Source organism: Haliaeetus leucocephalus, unplaced genomic scaffold (assembly GCF_000737465.1).
Source record: "Haliaeetus leucocephalus isolate CR32 unplaced genomic scaffold, Haliaeetus_leucocephalus-4.0 Scaffold340, whole genome shotgun sequence".
Taxonomy (NCBI): Eukaryota; Metazoa; Chordata; class Aves; order Accipitriformes; family Accipitridae; genus Haliaeetus; species Haliaeetus leucocephalus.
The window spans coordinates 3,225,183-3,245,826 of record NW_010972776.1 but is presented as its reverse complement, the minus strand read 5'-3'; the positions used below and the strand labels follow the sequence as shown (position 1 = coordinate 3,245,826).

General features: G+C 38.9%; 1 protein-coding gene across 1 annotated transcript; it reads left to right on the top strand.

The window, feature by feature from the left end:
• The first annotated feature begins 2,209 nt into the window (after positions 1–2,209).
• POF1B (premature ovarian failure, 1B) lies at positions 2,210–18,521 on the top strand. The gene is made up of 14 exons (XM_010572536.1): positions 2,210–2,344; positions 3,013–3,150; positions 4,661–4,699; positions 7,136–7,351; positions 8,693–8,823; positions 9,897–9,924; positions 10,926–11,000; positions 13,669–13,761; positions 14,744–14,857; positions 15,033–15,185; positions 15,301–15,411; positions 16,069–16,197; positions 16,477–16,550; positions 16,891–18,521. The coding sequence occupies exons 1-14, from the start codon at positions 2,210–2,212 to the stop codon at positions 17,054–17,056; spliced, it is 1,602 nt and encodes a 533-aa protein (XP_010570838.1). The 3' UTR covers positions 17,057–18,521.
• The last annotated feature ends 2,123 nt before the right edge of the window (positions 18,522–20,644 follow it).

Here is a 20,644-nt window from a genome sequence, read left to right as displayed (position 1 = left end):
TTCACAATGTAGTTTAGCAGGTTTGCTGCCGTGTGTATGTTCAGGGAATGGCTTGAAGGTATCGATGGAATTTAGTATGATTTTAACATATGTGATTGAGATCTTAGTTAAATCTTAAAAACAAAACTAGAAGCCAATCACTTAAGAACAGCTTTGACTATAAAAACAGAAAAGGAGATCAGAATTTATTCTTAAACCATTTTTTCTCTGATACATCAGATTGTCGTTAACGTCCGTAGAAGTAGGATTGATACACTATACATGATATGGCAACGTATATTTGTTTCAAGCTGAACTCTTACTTTCCTGTGGTATAAGAATATTTAACTATGAAAAAGAATAGGGATTAAGACCGATACAAAATCTGGTTTCCTTTCAAAGCCATATTTGCATAGTCTAAGGGCTGCCTTCCTCTGCAGATGGCTTCTGTAAATTCTGGAAAGTGAGCCGCTTCACTAACAGCTTTATATGACTTGGATAGGACAGACAGATTCCCGTTGCATCAAAGCTGTTAATCCCTCTTGTGCAAGATGTGGGGCAGGAGCGTCAACACTGGTCTCTCACCTCCCAGATAAGTGATCTGCTCAACTAGGCTAGATGATAGTCTGAATTGCATTCAATTAATTAAATATTCATTAGAATAAATACTGTGCAGTCCCAGGCTTCCTCAGATAAGTATGTGAACAGTTTGATTATAGATTCAAATGCTGTCTCTGCTCTACGAAGTATTTTTAATTTTCAACATCTGTTTTAGTCACTGAATTCATTAATTCGTGCTGATGAAAAATAATTTTTTGCTGAAGTGTTTTGCTGGATTAGACTTTAAAGACAAAAGAGGGTGTAGTTCACATCGGGCTTTGTGTGGGTTGCAGTGTTAATGGTGGAGAGGGAAGGTGCTTAAGAAAGATTATTAGGAAGTTATTAAAGAAAACAGTAACAAATAGGGAAGTCAGCTGGGAGTGGGCAGAAGTTGCATACTTGGGGCTGAATGGGAGTTGTGAGAAAGAAGTCCTGGGAAGAGCGTAGGGAGTTGCCAAGAGTTGATTCAGTTGCCCTTTGAGCAGGTCACATATAGCTGCATAAACTGAATAATGTAATGATACCTAACTCACATAGATGTTTTAACTTAACACTAGAATTTTCAGTTAATGGCAGCCTAGACCTGTATGTAGTTCAAGCTTCTTACTGTTGTCAAGGCAAAGGGCTATCTTTGAGTAATATTTAATTTACTTCTGCAGAGCTTTGTAGATTGATGATAACAAACATCTATGTCACTGTTGATACGCTGTCTTATTATTAGTCACATGGTTGGTGTGTTCTGTTGTGTTTATGCACATTTTTAGTAAGCTAGAGGGAGGGAAAATTTGAAACTGGTGTGTGCATAGAGTACATGTGATTGTATTTTTTGTAGTTCAGGATTCAGTTTTCTTTACTTTTTTGGTCTAACTTTTTTTTATTCTTGACGTAGAAGCCAAATGCTACTCCCAGCCATGGCAAGCTTCATCTGGAGTAATTCATGGCAAATTTTGCTCTCATCTGCTTGATCTAAATGAAGAATGTTGTTTAGAATAAATTCTTTTCCAGTATGGTTTACATGTATGAACCCTTTCACCATGGTCATGAAAAAATAATATATGAAATGGCACAGACAAGATGTCTGCTGTCAGTGCAGCAGGACAAATTCTGAAAGTGTTTGTAGGAGTTGTCTATCCATGTGAGAAATATTGTGAGTGAGATCTTTTCACAGCTGGGCTCGGTTCTGCGAAGTGCTTAGGGCTCTCGCCTCCCATTGTGAAAATGGTATAATATTAACCAGCTTGTAAGATCTGCCTGTATTGTTTGAAACAGCCCTCAAATGTAGCCTGCCATTTCCATATTTCAGCTGCCAAATGTAACTCATAAATTCTGATTAGATGACTGGATTGCTTGTAATTAACAAGACAATATGGTATGGATAAAAGGTTTTGACACAGATGAAGTTCTCGCCTTAATCGCTGGTTTGTCTGAAGAAAAGGGAAACTTGATGAAGTAAAAGGTAGTGTACTGATTGTTTTTGCATAAGATTTGCACATGATGACTGGATAAATCTATCTAATGCTTTATTTTAAAATTTAAAAATCTTACTTAAAAACCTTCAAGACTAGCAGAAATAATTTTCAAAGTGTTAGCATATACCTTTTGAAATTATCTGTATAAACGTAGACCCAGAATGACTCATCAGGTCGCTACAAATCCCAAGCCCAGTCGTGCCACTGAAATCCGCAACAGCACTGGGCCCTCCCCGTTAGAATCCCACCCTCCCCTTCCTTCTCCCAGTTACAAAATGTTGCCTCTCCAAAGCATTGTAGGAAAATTGGAGAGTAGCCTGAGCTATGCCCCTTGGGAGTGATGGAAAAGTGGAAATAGCCCGAGGTCATCTGCCATGGCAGCAGTACCTCCCGTTGCACACTCGCGCTGCTGAGGGAACGGCTCCAGAGGCCTTGGAGATGACATCTCCTTGTGCAGAGCAAGGAACCGCGTGTGGGTAGCTCAGGCTGGCACAGAGTCGCAGGGTTTCTGGCTTCTCCGTTCCTTCCCAGCCTGTGCAAGTCCAGCCTGCTCGGCTGGTATGGGAGGAAGGGCAGGCAAATCCCTGTCTGTAAAGGAGCAAGGGAGATGTATCTGCATCAAAGTTCTTTGGAAATGAAAGAGTTTGGGTATCTTAAAAATAAGCATAATTTCATCCAAGCAAAACGTTCTTAGGTTCTATATGAAGTTCCACATATGATTAGACTGTCTTTTTGAATATTATGAAAGTATATTTCAACTTAAAATGCTCTAGTTTTTTCAGTTCTGAATGTATTCCTCTGAGAACACATAGGTAACTAGATAAAATAATTTTACACGTTATCCTCTCTAAACCAGAGAGAGTGAGTTATGTATTCCAAAGCCCTGTGGCAGCATGATTTAGTTCAGGCAGGTTTGCCCAACTTTTCAGTAAATTGAGAATGTGTCTTATAATTTCACGCGCAGTGCTTACCTTGTTGTCATGTGCCATACGATGGTAGTCAACTGAATAAGAACAGTTACTGCCCTCCCACGGTACTCGTATTGTCGACGGATAGAGCCAGTGGTGCGAAGCTCGGAGCTGCCTTGCCTGGCTCAGAGGAGGTACTGGGAGTCAGGGGCATGCCTGCTGTGAAACTGATGTGAAGGAAGTACCAGTGGGCATTCATTTTTTAAGTATTTTACTTTTTAGTTGAAATTCTGTAGGTGTCAAGAGTGATGTAGGAATTGGGCTGTGTGTTCTAGACCTCCGTACTGTCTCTTTTCATGTCCCGATACAGAGAGTTCTGTTGGCGTCGGTGGGTTCCCTTCCTTGACGGACCTACCTCAAGTACACGGCATGTGGGAGGAGGAGTAAGCAGCTTTCTAAGTTTTCTGCAGCAATTACAATTTTGAGATTTCTTAATTACTATGATTGCTGCTAAAACAGTTTCTTTTCTACTTTGATTTCTCTTTCCTGGTGCTGTTATGATTCACTCTTGGGAGATTTGGAAAACTGCTTCAGGCTTCCTAAACTTAAGCAACAGTTCACAACTGGAAATCTGACCTACTTCAGAGCTGCTCTTACCCAGTGAAGAATGTCTCCAAGACTGAACTGCAGCAATATAAACTTACCAAGCACTGCCCACGGGTTAAGGGAAAAAATGATTTATTATGAAAATTGGAAGTTTGTACTGTGAGAGAGAATAAATAGTATGCTGTAAATGAACAAACTGTCCAATCCTTAGATAAGATTCAGTGGGAATTTTGCTTACTTGGGCAAAGAACTGGATGTGGAGACTTCAAGCAATGTGTACGATTTGTTGTAATTGGTGGTGGTCTGCAAAATGGAAGACAATGTCTGCAATTGCTTGTAGACAGTGCTGGGAAAAAAGTGAAAAAATCTATTTGAAAACAAAGAAAACTGCTGTCACTCGCAGATTTCTGTAATTTAAAAAGGCATATTTCAGTTTTCCTTCAAGAATGTGCAAATGTTCCATGTGGGCATCTTTTTTCATAAGTGTCAATTACAGAGTTTTGTGACCACTTTTTGAAACAATTGCCACTGCTTGGTGCATTGGATAGTGACCTGAAGTGGTTTGTTGGCAGTTCGTCTACCCTTTCATTTCGGTGTTTAAGCAAAATAGAAATTTTCTTCCCTTGGTGAAGCAAAAAGCGTTGAAGATCTACATCCATTTACACCAGCTGACCTTCATATGTAACATGAATGACTGTAAATAAAAGACGGTGTCTGTGGAAAGGGGACACGGGATCCTTGAAGACCTAGTTCAGTATGTCGGCTTTGATTTGTATCCTATTCTGTTGGCACTTACAGAAAACAAGGACTAATTCCCTCAGGCCTGCGAAGAGGTGATTGAGAAAAAACAAACTTAAAACTGAGAGTAGCAGATTGCATACTGCCACGCTGTACATAGGTTATTTCCTTTGGGGTGGAAAGGCCCTGGCTCTAAAACATTGAGATCCACTGGGCAAAATCACTTAGAAATATGTTTATAGCTGATGACCATATTCAGATTACTTTGGGAATCCACGTAAGCCTAAGCTCTGAGCATAAAATGTTTTAGAGATTAAAGTGCAGTAATCACTGAATCTTTGCTTATTTTCTTCCTTGCAGGGCACTGTTCGAAGGATTATTATCGAGAATCCTGATCAGGTAGGAAAACTGTTTAGTGCTGGAGTTCTGCTTGTGTAACTCTTCCTCCCTTAATTATCCTGATTCGGTGAAGTGCTCAGCTACTTGCATTGGAGTATGCTAAATATTTTGAAATCCCATGGCCCATACCTCTGATGGTGAGAGGTGAAATTGTTCAGGATTGAAAATGCTATAAAATCACCAGTCAGGCTTCCCACCTCTCAGCAGTTAAGTCTCTATTAATATGCTTCAGTAGTACTGCTAGTGGAGATTAATTTCTGTTTCTACTGTGTTTATTTCAAATATTGTCTAGGTAGAAGCACAGTCACTTTGTTTCCAAATGGACATAAACTGAAATATACATATCTTAAAAGAATGATCTCAAAGTATATATGTCTTCAAATTACAAAAAACCTGTGTCATTTTTTAGTCAAAATTACACTAATTCTGAATTTGCTGTTTGACAGCATTTATGAATGTTTTTATTAAAATGTTTTACAGGAGCCGTTATCCCCATTTCTTAGAGGGGGGAATTTCTGTCCTGGAAATAATGTCATCTATGAAAAGACAATAAGAAAATATGAGCTATTAAATCCTCACCAAGTAAGCTGGTTGTTTATATAACCTATTGCAAAAGAAAATGGAGGTGGTAGCAGAAAAGTAATGTTTCTGGGTGGGTTTTGTTGTTGTTGGGAGCTACTGCCAACCTGAGAATTGCCTTGTTGAGGTATAGGACACATTCTCAAAGTAAAGGAAACAATTTTCTGTATGTAAGGAGAGCAGAAGTTGGAACATCTGCTGTATTTTTACTAAGAATGTACTATTTCAGACTAACAATGAAAACTGCTGTTGTATCTCTAGCACTGTCAGTCTTTATCTGAATATTGACTGAGAATTAGTGTCTTGCAGTAGCTCCACAACAGAATGACCAATATAAATTTTTACAAAAAATGAATTGAAAAGACTTTTTTTTTAAAAAATCATTCTTGAAAAAATATATTTGGCAAAGCTATCTGAAATTTCATCTTAGAATTAGTGTTTTGTCAATAGCAAAACTATTATTCCTTTTTTATTGCTCTGAAACACTGCTGTTTTCAACAGGAAAAAATTTGAAATGAAGGGTATTTCAGAGTGATTTGTCTTACCTGTTTTTTGTTTTGTTTTTTAAAACTGAGGTTTTCATGCCATTCTGGATTTTAGATAGATAAATCAGGTGTGATACTATTCTCTGAAGTGGAAAGGGGAGAAAGTAGAGATAATTATGAATAATAGCTTCTTTCTTTCCACAGATGGTGTACAAAGAAAATAATGTAAAAAGTGTGGAGTCTAGTCCTGGAAACCATATTTCTGCTTCTGTTTTTTGTTACCCAGGGTGTATGTAGATTTAAGTCAAATCAGGAGTGTAGTTCTGAAGAAAATTTCCCGGTCTCCCACCACATATCACTCCTTGGTTTACATTGCACCATGGTCTTGGACCATGCATACTAGGTTTCTTTCAGGTGAAATTAAAACATGTTGAAAGAGTGCACCCAGTGTGCTACAGCTGCTGATGGGTGTGTAGCCCTTTCAAAACCTGATGTAAAACCTCCTGAGACCTGTAGAATGTCGGTGTTGCGTCCTCACTCTGCTCCTCTTGTGCCACTGTGTAATGTGGATGTAATGTAGTCTCTGTGCTCTGATGTTGGTGCAGAATTAGATGTTGGTTCAACCTTTAAAATGTAACTGCATTGTGAGTTTTAAGTCAAAATTACCTGATGATTTACATTTATATACTTCTACGTAGAATACAAAACAAGTAGTTTTTAAAGTAAACTTGTAAAAGCCATGATCTAGACAAACAATGAAGTTTGCTGAAATCGGTAAATTGCAGTGTTCTGACTGGAACATAAACTAGTTTCTAGTTTATTGTTTTGGTGGGTGGTTTTGTAAACAGTACTTTTCCCAAATTATAAAAACAAGACGCATGTGTCCCTTATGTATTGTACACCCTGAATCTGAATTGCTGAACGTATTTATAGAGGAAAATGTCTTGAGCCATTTCCTATACTAATTTTTTCCTGATGTAACAAAAACTCAGTAAGTAGTTCAACTGGAGCTCTTTTTTAATCTCTACTTAATGAAATAGGATATGCATGTGTTTTAATTTAAATAATGGAGGTCCCCATTGCCTGAGTATGTTAAGAGTAACATCATAATGAAACATACAATTTGGGAAAGGTGTCTCTTCTGTGCTTTTCATTTATAGCTACTAAAATTTGAGGAGTTGGTGAAAGTGTGAGGCAAACTCATGTCCAATTAGGGAAAAAAAGCCATTTTATTAGGATTATTAAAATATCTGAAACTGTCATCAGTCATTCCATGCAAAAACACATTTCATTCATTTATATAGTCATATTAAGCTTCCATCTCATTAAGATGTGTCCAGCAGCTTAAAAAAAAATCCATTCTTGTTTCTAGGAGAAGCAGTATCAGTTTTCGCACCAGTGTCAGATTCCCCAGCAAGCCGATCAGTGCCATGTTGCCCAGCCCTTCCAGCACTCTGAGCAGTCGCAAGTCACTCACCAGTGCCAACAGACACAGACCAGTAACCCTTGTGAAATAATTCCAGTCTCTGTGAGCGATGACTGTGGAGGAAATACAGTGAGGAGGGTAACAGTTCAAACCTGTGAACCGGTAAGAATCATTTGCTGAATGTTTTACTATTCACAGTGTATTTTTGTTTTGTATGCAGAGTACAAAACTTTACAGATACGTAAAATTGCTAATCTTCCATTTCAGAACTTTTTGTTCAAACTCGCAGTAGGATAATTAAGCACTATACACCTATTGTAAGTAAACTGCAGAGTTTGGGTGTCTGTTGCAGGTAACTACTTTGTGTGCTGTGATTGCAGATGTTGTCTAGAACTGTCCAAGCCTGTTACATGCTGTAAAAAAAAAACAAAAAAAGAAAAAAAAAAATCTGTTTTAGGTGTTGTATCCTATTTTTTGTTGGCATAGACCTGCGCTTAGGTGTACTGACTGATCATCATTCTGTTGTCCTTTAAATGTGTTAAGTCTTGCTGGTTTGTTTGGTTTTTTTCTTTATCTGGGAGTGTTACCCATCAATTGAGTCAGGTTTCATCTGTCAGTCTTTGTACAACAAAGATGGAGTAATGTAAGGCTTATGCCTCTAGTTTTGGAGAAAAGATATGTTATTTTATAAACTCAACATACATCAATTCAGGATTGCTTTCTACCTAAACTGATCAATAAGGCCTTCAAATATATTTCATTTTGATGAAGAAGTACTTGACATAGATTCACTGGAAGCACAAAACTAGCTTCCTTTGCCCTTCGTTTTACAGCAGGTTGCAAGTTCTGGAGTTTCTAAGGGCTGCAGGAGGCTTGCTATACATGTATACTGTTATTTCCGTTGGGGGAGGGAGCGTAGCAGTCCTGCCCATCCATCTGTTCAGTATGTAGGTGGCAAGACAAACATGCTTGGTGACCTCAGCGTCAGACCTATGTGGAATCTTCCATAGCCACATACTCCCATAACCAACTTAAGTACAGTTTGGGTTGCTGTTGCAATTCTTTTATTGTTCACATATGTAAGTATTTGAACTATGGCAATACAAATACCATTTTTGCAGTGGGAAATCTTGCACCTGGTGGTTTTATCTGGGTGGTGCCCACAGGCACTTATCCACTACAGCTATGGAAACATGTATAGTAATGAGACTTCCTAGTTCTCAAGACTTTCCATGTTAGCATGATGATGATGATGACAACACTGCTGTAGAAGATACTACTTTGCGTATTCTTGTTGTAAAGGAAGTAATTTATTTCTCTATAGTTTACTGAAAACCGGAAGACATGGAAGACTCAATAGCAGGGAAAAGAACAGTGTAAACAAATTGCAAAATTAGTGAAAGCAATCAAAACCGAATCCATCATACTTGTAGCATTTTCATGTTCAGCTTTCATCCCGAAGAAGGGAACTCAATTATGATCATTTTGCATATTTTCTGCTAGGTGAATTGCTCTCAGGAAAATAATGACCAGCTGGACTGCCGCTACTTTGGTGAGCTCCTTGCTGAACTACACCGCAAGACCAACGACTTGCACAGTTGTTTACTACAGCATGTGGAAAAGATAGGAGGAAGGTATTGGCATTATACCTGTTCCATCATTCCTGTATTCCAGAAATCCTGGCATTGCACAGTTGAGAGGACAGTATTGTTTGCAAGTTGTTTTTTTTTTTTATTTTTTCTTCCCTGACAACTAGAATTGATTATGTATTTTACACATCATCTAATTTGCTGAATAACTGAGGACATAAAAATGCTGTAAGCCAAGTAAATGTATTGAATTTGATGCTTTTTCAAATTTGTTTAGACTAATATGCAATAACAATTATGTATCCCATGCTTCTTTGCACATAGAGCAAACAAGTGCACTTACAGCATGCTCTGACATATACTTAATGATAAATTCTGTTATTACATCCTGGAGAAACAACCCAAATGTCCAAATTGCCATTTCCTTTGTTATGTCATGGATTAAAAGATGGCCACCGTAAGGCATAAGGCTCGGTATCTACATGCAAATTAACGTTAAGCATGTATTCTGCAGAGCCCTACAGATTGTCTTTGAAAAGAAATGCAGAATCACAGCAGCCAATAATCTGAGTCTTCACAATGTTCTTAGCCCAACCTCACCAACACCATTACTTCATTCATCCCCCCTCGCTCCTGGTCTCGTTCAGTGCTTTCCAAGTTCACTGAAAGAAGAAAAGTGGTCCCATAGCAGGGGAAAAGTGGAATTGAAGCATCACAAAAAACCTGACACTGCAAAGTAAACACTTCAGGCATGTCAATATATTGCAGCATAGTTCTGGGTAAACCATTACCCAGCCACTTAAGAATGTAATTGGGTTTACTGAACATAATGGGGATAACTGCCAACTGCCCAAAGAAACAGAGATAGTTAGCCTGCGTTAACTGTACTGCTATTAGTATTCCAGTCTCCTCAGGTATTTCTACACGGAGCCACATTTAACAACTCGTGTTGCCTAGCACCTTAAAAGGAAGGTAGCAGCTAGTAATCTGATAAAAGATCCTTCCTTGCTCTGTATTTTAAAGATAATCTTTTTATAGTTGCAAATGCGGGCATGAATTCTTAAAGTTCTCAAGAAACTTTCTGTTAATCGATCCCTTGGATTTTGTCTGTTTTACAGGAACCATGACATTGAATTTACATCTCAGGTAAGCATCGGCGTGCTCTTACCAAGCTGTTCCCTGACATGGAGTGCTAGTTAACCATGGTCTGGGTTTTCAAGCAAATTAAGCCAAGCCAGTTTAAATGAAAGATGCTGGTCTTAGTTAACAATTCCTGCTTGTTAGTAACATTCAGCCTGAAACCTACTGCTAGGCATGCATTTGCAAACATGATAATATTGAAAGGAAACTTTAATAATTTGCATTATTCCAGTATGAGAGTCAAATTTTGAAAGTCCTTCCTGTTGTGCCAATAATGGTCTCATTGTAAAATGAACTTACACAGCTACATGTATTTTCACTATGCTTTTTTTACAAAGGACCTTTCACTCTCCTACCAATAAAGCTGCTGTTGAGCAACACATGCTGCCATGCACTGCAAGAATTGAAGAATACTGCCTCTCGCAGAAATGAGAGGAACCTAAGCTGACAGAACAAACTTCCTATGTCTACAGAAAGTTCACTTTTATGAATCGGGACAGAACAAAATCATCAGCACCTCTGTGACCTTTAAAGGCATTGTGTATATGGCAGAAATATTTGTCTAGGATTAAATTACATGAAGCAATGCCACTTAATCACTGGCAGTATCTCCTGTGACACATTGGTCACTTTTAGTTTATTGACAGTCTGTTCTTTGTTCAAAAACATGAGATTTCCTCCTATCATAAACTGCTGGGAGTTCTGCTTTAGCGTCAGCTATTTTCTTGAGAGAGCATTGTTTTGAATACTGCTTTTAAAATAAATGTTAAACTCAATGATTTGAATATATGCTTCATGTATCACTTCATCTCAGTTTTTATATGGCACACATATATAAGACTTTGGAAATTTTCTGGATACACTTTGATCTATTTTCATTCTTATTTGCCTTGTACTAAAGGCGTTTTTCATAGTAGACCTGTGTAATTAATGAAGAAACCACATTATGATCTACCAGGCAAAATTCTTAATCAAGATGTCTGCCCTTTCCTCCCTTCTTTGCTTAGACTGAAGATATTGAAGATTTAATTCCTAAAGGACTGTCTGAGGCAACAAAGCAGCAGATTCGTTATCTCCTCCAGGTATGTGAGTGGGGTGGAGGGGGGGTGTGGAAGCCTACGGTAACTTGAAACAGTGGAAGTTGGCTTACGCGTACCAAGGGCTTTGTACATCACATACTTCACTCCATATTCTGCTTATTCCGTTTTTTCTAGAGTAAAGGGTATGGAATCATACAGGTGGCTTGAAGTGACATGTTGTGGCAGTTGGTTCCACAGACTACTCGTGTATTTTAAACTGAGCTTTACTGGTGCTTTCTTGCAGTTTCACTGGAAACCATCTTGGCTTTTGACCAATTACAGGAGAACACAGACCTTTCATCTTTTTATTTGTTTGTGTTGTATATTAATGCTTCACTTCAAAAGCAAAAGGCAAATAGTAGGTGCTTTGCTGAATATTGAATTGGCTATCAATTGCCAACTACACATAATGCTTATTACTTAGGTCTCAACTTTTAGAAATGTTCTGGTTAAAACCCTCTAACGTAGCACTGAGTTCTGAGGCATGCTTATGACATTTGGTAACAGAACGTAACCATTTATGTTCTGGTTCCATTTATAAAGGCTTTTGTGTTTCTTCCGCTCTTGTTCTTCAGCTACCTCACCATCTCGACCTGCCTTTTCAGTCACCAGCCACGTGGGTTTGGCTGTAAGGCAGTCGGACACGAATGCAAGGTTCTGATAATGGCTGTTCATTCTGTTGCTTCCCAGCACTGTAATACTCTGCAGTGTGTTTTTTAGAAAAACACTCGACCTCTATAAAGTGCTTTGAAGATAGCTAGTTGGAATTGGCCCCTGCCTTTGATAAAACATTAAAACCAGTGCTGTAGCGTGAATCCCACTGTCGACTCCCGAACCATTTGACATGTAGGTATGTTAGAACAGGATCCCAAACCACCTGCACTGCTCAGCAGGTGTGTCTGGATCTGGGCTCTCCGGGGTAGGGCTAAGGCGATCCTACCTGGGAGCTGCAGCTTAGATTCACTTCCTGGTAAAAAAAAAAAAAAATCCATTTGAATAAAGTTGTGAACAAGCAACCTGGTCTGACTTCACAGCTGATCCTGCTTCAGGCAGGGGGGCTGGACAAAGCAACCTCCCAACTTGAATTATCTGTGCTTCTTTTACAATGAAGGTGGACATTGACACCGAAATAGTTCATGACCTCATGTTAGACCATCGTCCCAGGAAGCCGGTTCATCTCACCTCTGTGTGAAAGAGCTGAAACACATATTTCCCGTTTTCTGTATGTCCAGCTGGTTTTACATTCTCACACCTATGCTTAAAAAAATGCAGCTATAATGTCTTTTGGGGAACCAGATTTTGTCAGCATACATACAAAGTGTGCTTGCCGACTACAGACCTCTCGGAGAGTTAGGTCCGGTATGTTTTTACACCTGAGAAAGAATGACTCTGAGCTAGCTGTCACACTGCTCAGATAAACACTCTGCTGGGTACGCCCAGAGGCTCAGGTCTAAGGGCATCGAGCATTTCACTGGGGAAGTACATGACACCTCTGGAATTGAGCAACCTCTAGCACTAAGTAATTGCTGAGTGGGGATTTACTTATGTTTTTAGTCTAAATTCAACCATTTTGACTTAATTCCTTCTTTTAGTTTACTCTTGTAGTATATTATTTTGTAATAAAACCAACAAAACAGTAAGTCAAAACTGAAATTCCACTTTAATGAAAAAACAAATGAACAAGTGAGTTAGTTACACTAGAAGTGTTATTTTTGAATCCTCAGTTACATAGTAGCACCACAGTGGGGATAAAAAAATAGGACAAGGGCTAATCACCATATTGATGGAGATCTTGATAGCAACAGCTAAAGTTAAGGGAAAGTATCAGAGGAAGAGAAACAGACGGAAGGATTTCACTTTTGTCCAGATAGTAAAAAAAAAAATAAAAAATACATCTTTTGCACAGAATATTCAGCCCTTCCAGATGAGTCAAAACTTGAGGAATTACTTGGTGTGTTCTTTCAAAATCTACTTTTCTTCTTTCAAATGTTAGAAAACTATCACAAAATGCAGCAATTTGTGTTTTAACATCAATCAATACACAGCTGTTAACATGTATTAAAAGAAAAAAAGGGAACACTGTTGGGCTATTGGGCACTACTGCCTTTGTTTTTCATCCAGTTGACTCCTTTAATCTTCGGAATCTTTTTCCTTTTGAAGGGAGGAGTTGGTTGTATGGCTTTTATTTAAATTTTAAAAAATTTTAATTAAATTCTCTTGCCCTTGGGCTGAAAGCGTGCTTTGCCAGATCTCAAAGACGATGACTTATTCCTCTGTGACTTCTCAGGTAAGGTAGTAATTTTTTTAAATCAGTGTTAAGTCACAAAGCTCTAAATGCTCAAAAAATGACTGTGCAATATTAACACATTTATTTATTTTTCCCTTTATTGGTGTACAAATGCAGTTCTTTACTCTCTTGTTCATTCCATTTTAAAAATGTTACCCTGTGTTACAAGGCAGTAATTTAAAAACTGTGCCATTTGCAGAACAAAGTGCCTGAAAATGCGTTTCTTTGTAGAAACTGTGTGCACTTCAAAGAATGACGTGCAGTAGTTCTTAAAGTTATTTTCAGCTGTATAGCAGTTTTCTGTTCTACCTGTTGTCAAGCATATTGTGAACAAAGCTTACTAATGAATCAGAAATACACATTTTCATCTTTTTCCCCTCCTAGATGAGAGTGACATCAGATAAATCTTTGAGACTTGTGCTTTCCACTTTCAAAAATTTACGCGAAGAGCTTTGCCATTTGCAGGATGACTTGGGGGTAAGCCGTGGTTTTCAGTTCCGGGGGCCTCGCCCATTTGTTTTTGCCTGTCAGTAGGAAGTCCGTTAGAATGTAATTTAAACTGTGAAGTCCAGGCTTTAGTTGCTTTAACGGAAATGGCTGGTTTATTAATGGACTTGCAAGACTCGTACAGTGGATGAGGTTAGATTTCTTTCTAGCAGTGGTTTTCAAGTGTTCAATTTGTGGAAGCCTAAAACAAATCCTTTCAAAGGAAGAAAAGACCCTGCTGAGTGAAATTAAAGCTCTGAATTGGTATATACACTGCATATATAATCTACACTGGTGTAGACATATGGAACAGTGTTTTTACTCTGAACATGGATAAGGAGTGTATGCCAAGTGCCTGTTTACTAGCGCTGTTCCAGGAATTGGGAGACCTCAGTTCCATTCACTCCTGAAAGCTGTTGTCAGCTGGTGGCTTTAACAACTGCAGTGGTTCTCCAACGTACAGGCATCCCAGTTCGGAAGCTGGAGCTCCACAGCTACTGCTACAGACAGTAGATGATTGCCGTTAGGAAAGCAGAGTTGTTTCCCACACCAGCCCAAGTACTCGGCACCACTGGAAACTTCAGTTTTCTCCTGTAAAATGCAAAGTTCAGGGAGGGGAGGGGGAGTTTTAAGTGTTATCTTTAACATAGAACAAGGAGTCTGTGCAGTGAAATGGTCTTAGTTACAGGGGTTTTGTTGGTTTCTGTTTAATAACTACGAATAACTCTTCCTGGGACAGACTGAAAGAGCAGTGTGCAGGATCCCAGTGCTTACCACACAACACAAAGCCACAGATACTACAGTGATGGGCAACTGTATGCTAGTTAAAAACCCATTGTTTCAAGAAAATTGAGTATTTTCTCAGTTGTAAAAACATCACTTACTAATTACTCCGTATGTTGCACTTTCACTCTATCTGGGAAAAGTTTACTGAAAAACTGCAGCTCTTGACTGTAAACACTTTGTCTTACAGAAGTTAGAAACCGACAGTGTCTTACTTAAGAAGGATTTGGCTTTTAAAGATTCTCAAGTAAAAGAATATGAAACTATGTTGGCTTCTCTGAGAGAGAATAATCGTCAGCAGCAGGTAAATCTAAAAACCTATTTTCAGTTTGTTCATTACAGTCAGCCAAAAACTAGCCACTATGCTGACTTTTGAGTATTGGGAGTAATTGCTGCCTGGTATACGTTTGTGGTATGTGTGTGACCCTGTCACTTCCCTGAGGAACACCACGCATTCATTCCACTTCTGTGCTTTCCAGCAAGGACTCAGAGAGAGCACTGCAAAATGTCGCTCTCTGGAAGAACAGCTCCTCTCTCTGCGGCTCAGTGAGGGAGAAAAGGAGTGTCAGCTAAAGGAACTGGAGTACTGCAAGCGTGCCTTGGAGCAAGAGATCCAGAGCCTTAAACTACAGGTAATAGGCTCACTTGTTCTGTGTTCAGTAGCTGTTATTCACAGATACATTAACATATGAAAATTAATGATGAAAACTCTCTTTCTAAAATAAAAAATTACTTCATTTTCTGTAGGCCTGCTCTAATCCAACACTACAGACCACCACAGATGAACTCTCTAGCCGTTATGTAGAGATGATCAATAACTTGAGAGAGGATAAAGATCGTGAGATCCGCAGTCTTAGGGTAAGTTGATTAACTTGGCATGTGTGTATTCCTCGCCTTCTATGACTGCAGGGAAACAGCTTCTTTTTTAATTAACGAACAGAAAAGATCTACCGTACATACTTTTTAGACATCTTTTGGTTTTGCCATTACTTTATACATAGATACTAATGATGGCTCAGAAACCCTTGTGGTAGAACATGAAACTGTGATTTTAAAAAAAAATACGATTCCTTAGATGTAGAAATTAGGGAGTAATTAGATTAGCACTCTTCTTTCTCCTAAAGGGCTATTTTGTGTGTCCTGATAAAGTAAGAAACTAGCCAAAAGACACCCAACAGAAAACAAAAATAAATCCCAGTCAAGACTGTATGTAGGAAACATCTCTTCTTTAAATCATTGTAGTAATATTTTACCACCTTGGAAGCCAGTTCAACTTGTTCAGTGTTGTATTGGCTTTATTGAGTTATAAAACTACTAAATTGATACTGGGTACAATTCAGTCCAGTTAGCACTTCTGAATTTGCTGTGCAGCTCAATATTCTTATTTGAAAATCATTGGGTCTTACTGTTAATGATTTTAATGAAAAAAATACCTCTGGAGTCCTAGATAAGTACTGAAGGGTCACCTGCAAGGAGCACCAAACACCTGACTGTTCCTTAACGTGTGTTTTGTAGTCCCAGTTATGCCAATTCCAGCAAGATATATCAAAGAGAGAAGGAAGTAACAGTGACTTGCAAATAAGGTTGCACGAACTGACATCGATGTTGGAGGAGAAAGATGCTTTTATTAAACAACAGCAAGAGGTAAAATAATACAACTTACTTCTAAGAATTTTTATATTTAAGCCTCCACTTACTGTGTAGGTGGAAACTTGCTCGGAATTCACTTGTACTCTCCTGGTTCAGAATCGGGGTTAAGGATTTTTTTAACTCAATGCTGTTCCTCTGCCAGTCTTCTGGAAGGACAGACTTTTTCAGACTGCTCTTTGAGAGGAATTTCTGGAAATATTTTGTTGTAACTTTAGTGAATTAATACTTCAGAAAACGTTATTTCATTTGAATGTTTACTTTTGGTTTTCTCAGGACCTCTTCCGACTGAAGCATGAGAAATTATCAGGCAGTCAGTCCCCTGGTGTAACAGCTATCATCACTAAGAAGTAATGTAGTTATTCACCTTTCTTAAAAATACATCCTTTTGATTTTCCATTGTATAGCCTCTATTAACTAAGTTACTCCTGCAAATGTCTTAATGCTGCCTGTTCAACTTCAAGGGGAGGAAGTCGAGATAGGTTTTCCTATCCAGGGAGGATTCAATACTAAGCATTGTAACAGCAATTGGAGGGGTGGCCAGCACATTAAAGTGACATTGAAATGACTGTAACTTTTTAGTTACTAGTGAAAATCTTTGGGGATTAACGTGTGGCAAGATCAGAGCTAGTGATCTGGACACGGGTATGCAGATTTCAGTTTACAGGTTTGCAACTCTCTTTAATACAGGTACAGGAATCAGTATCCTATTCTGGGTCTCTTGTCTGATGACTACAAGGTTACATCGCCTGTCAATAAATCAAACACTATTGTAATTGAGAGGACTGGAGAGATCTGGAAACACGTAAGTTTACCTAGAGATGCAGTCTCTGAAATTCCCAAGTATTCAATTTAACTTCAAAGCAAGCATTAGCCAAAATTGACATCTGAGAGAAAGCCATAGTGTTCCTTTAACTTGGCTGCAAAAAGCACGAAAGTGACTGATGAAAGTCAAGGAACTGTACTGTCTATTGCAAGACGGCAGTAATTGTTGGGTGGAGTATAAACAAATTAACCTTTCCTTGTTTTCTCTGGTACATAATTACCTTTAACGAAAGAACTGACATTGCTCTAACAAACACCCACGCCTGCCCTCATGCACAAGGCCGTCTTCCGGGCACCCCTGTACTGGGGAGTTAAGTCAGGCAGGAGCTTCTTCCGTGTTGTGCTCTCGGGTGAAGGGGTGTTTCATATGGGCAGCTCCTCTGAATCATCACTACTAATGACTCCAAACTATTACTAAAACATTAAGCACCATGTCCCTGAAACTTACCTTGAGACAGGGCAGTGACTAACCCAGGAAGTGCAGAAGTGTGGTGACCTTCTAAGGAGTGATTCAAAATGGAAACAAACAGGACTGCAGAAGCTATTAATGTTACAGGGCACAAGGTAATGTTGCCAAGTCTGAATACAAAGCAAAGGCTTGAGGAAGAGCAACACGGCCAGCTGGCGACCGAGTGTTCTGAGCAGTGGAATCTGATGACGCTGTCTGCAGGCAGAGTATGGCAGAGCAGCACAAATAAACAAGAGGGGAGCTTTGTGGGGGATGCGACCCAGAAAACAATTAATTACTTGAGCAGCCCAAGTAGAGGAATGGTAAAACATCTGGCATGTTCTAAAAGGATATGTTACCTGGAGCAGGATTAAGAAAATAAAAGTTAGAGGTCACTGGCAAACAGCAGTTTTATTACTGATCTCATAAAACTCCTCCAGTTGCAATACAACCTAGTGAAAGGTCAAGGAATTGAACAGTAATAAATTACACTGATAAAGCCAAACCCTCCCCAGCTTACTTGAAAAGTTAGGCGTACTTTCCATTACAAAAAATGGAAAAGATGAGTATACGCTGCATTTAAAGAGATCAGTATCATTAAATAAGTGAGAACTGTGTGTATTTAAAGTTTCCCAAGGTCTCCCTCAATCACTAGTGCAAGTTTCAGCTGAAACAAAATTACTTTGCTGCAAGATAAACTTGGTAAGTTGGAGAAGTGCCAATTGCACCTTTATTCCAAGCTTTGCAAGTGCTTCTTCTGTGTTTATGTACTGTCAGCCAAATCTTTATACCTGCATTCATTATTGAATAGTAATGCTGATTGATAGGTCTTCTCAACAGCGTGGGTTTTCTACTGGAAAGCAAGTAGCCTGCCCATGATAACGGTCTTTCAAGCAGTGACTAGTTACCACGCTCAGTCCTTTAAGTTAGATGTTCTTTGTAATGTTGATCCTAGATATATTAGAGACAACATTTAGGGTAGAAATTTTGTAATACCTACTATTTAGGTATCTGGTAACTGCCTGTTCTTGGTTGTTTTCCTAAGTACCAAAAAGCGCTATTTTCCTTGTTGTGGTGTTTACTGGAGACAGTGAATCATACCAGTTCTGACATCTGCCTCTTGCTGAACAAAACCGTTTAGAGCTTAATGATACGGCTTTGACCTTGCCAGCCCTGGCCCCTTGTGAGCACTGACGTGCTGAGCATTTGTTAAGGAGGAAAGGCTCACTGGCCACTTGAGACGCTTCAAAAGTCAGGCTGTTAGAGAAAATAAATACCTAATTAAAGGAGATGTGCTTTATAGACCAGGCAGTTCAGTTCTGTATACAGAAATAAGTTTGTGTATTTTCTTCTAACAAGCTGCTTTTTTCTTTCAGGAATGAAAAAATCTCTAAGCCATCAGAGCTGCTCAAAGGAGTCACAATGACTAAAACTGCTTTACTTTCTGCTATTTTGCATCTGAAAAAGGTTCAGTCTGATAGTGGGAAAGGCTGGGGAACACACAAGGACAGGGAAGCACGAAGATGATGGAAAACACTGTCTCATCCTGATCATAAAGAATTCTGTTACCTGTGTCCATAATCTGCCACTAACATCTGTGTACAAATGTTTTTACTTTTTCATGCACTTACTTTTTGCTCAGGAGAGTGGTATGCCGCTCTGTTGTGGACTTCAGTTTTTCTTGACACGACTATTCTTCAGCCAGTCCTGAAGCAATCTTAAGAGACAAAAGGAAGACATCTGAAACCTTTTCCTCTTTGCACTATTAGTTATGTTTTTCTGTCCTATCTGCTCTTGCTGAGAAGTGAGAATGACACACATTCCAGTCCCATACATGCTGAATGGCTGGTTCCAATCTGTCTGATTCAGATTGCCGTTTTATCTACTGCTGCCTCGTGAAGATGAAACAAACCCCAGAAACACCCTTCATGGGGAGCTTGAAAAATGCTTACCTTGCATCTGCCTATGCATGGGAAGCTAAAACACAAAGGAAAATTACTGAACTTACTCCAGATAGATATACAACTCCTCAAACTTAGCTACTGAATTGGCAAATACCAGTTACCTAGTTCAGTGAGGTGATTGGGCAAATGCTAATTTTAAAGAATGTTGCTGACCTCAGACTTGATGTATTTTCAGCTGAACTTTTGTAAGCTCCCAAACCAGCCATAAGTATTTACTTTGCTGTGCTTGAAAATTTCAAGAACTTTGTATATTTTTATATAGAAAAACTTAGTATGAAAATAGCTTAGAGACTGAATTTCATTATCAGACCAACCTTCCATTTACAAATTATTGCTCCTTGCAGGACCACAGAAATTCTCTGAAAACAATTTGGTATTAATAATTAAATAGTTGTCTAAGCAACACAGTGCAGAGAACCATAGGGGAAATTTTAAACTATGCAATCAAAAGGTGCTCAGTCTTTACCATGGGGTTCTTGCTTTGCTTTATTTCTGCAGACATATATTTCTACTGACAAATAATAGGTATCATAGACAACATTTACTGGTGAGAGAACACTGTAGGCTATGTGTAACTATGAAATAAACCTAAAAGTGTAACTTTCTGAATCATGTCTGTCTGTACTGGAAACATCTCACATCTACGTGAAAGGCTGGAGGGGGGTTGGTTTTAGGTGGTCTGGTAACTGCCGTTTTTCTAGACAACTTGTTCCTCTAAATCAAGCTTTACAAGTAAAGTAATAGTGTTAGGTTGCTTTTCTTGCTGCTGATGCCAGTCCTCCACTCAGTTAATGCTGGGATGTCAAAGATGACCTCTTGCTCTTCGTAACGGGGAGGAAGAGCCAAGTGTAAAACCTGCTGCTCTGTGAGTATGTCCAGCCTAAGACGGGCCTGCGGTTTCAGAAGCGTAGTAAAGAGTCTGCACCATCAAATGACAATCACTTTAGCCTAGCTCTGTAGAAAGAGGTTTTAATTAAATATCCTTGTCTGAATGAGGAGTGCCTTGCCCCTCTGAAATCAATAACAACTAGATTCTAAAATAATCCCCTCATTTCTGTACAGCAGTTAGATACAAGGTACACATACACACAGAGTTAACACACTAATGACACAAAATGGTGTCAGAGTGTATTCGATCCCGAGAAATAATTTAGTTACACTGTTGTCTAATGACTTTTCACCTTTGGTGACCTAAACGATAAAAAGA

Excerpts from the sequence above, each read along its gene's own strand:
- POF1B (XM_010572536.1), top strand. The coding sequence starts at position 2,210 with ATGACTCATCAGGTCGCTACAAATCCCAAGCCCAGTCGTGCCACTGAA. Across the intron at positions 9,925-10,925 it reads ACATTGAATTTACATCTCAG|ACTGAAGATATTGAAGATTT; the intron begins GTAAGCATCGGC and ends TTCTTTGCTTAG. Across the intron at positions 11,001-13,668 it reads AGATTCGTTATCTCCTCCAG|ATGAGAGTGACATCAGATAA; the intron begins GTATGTGAGTGG and ends TTCCCCTCCTAG.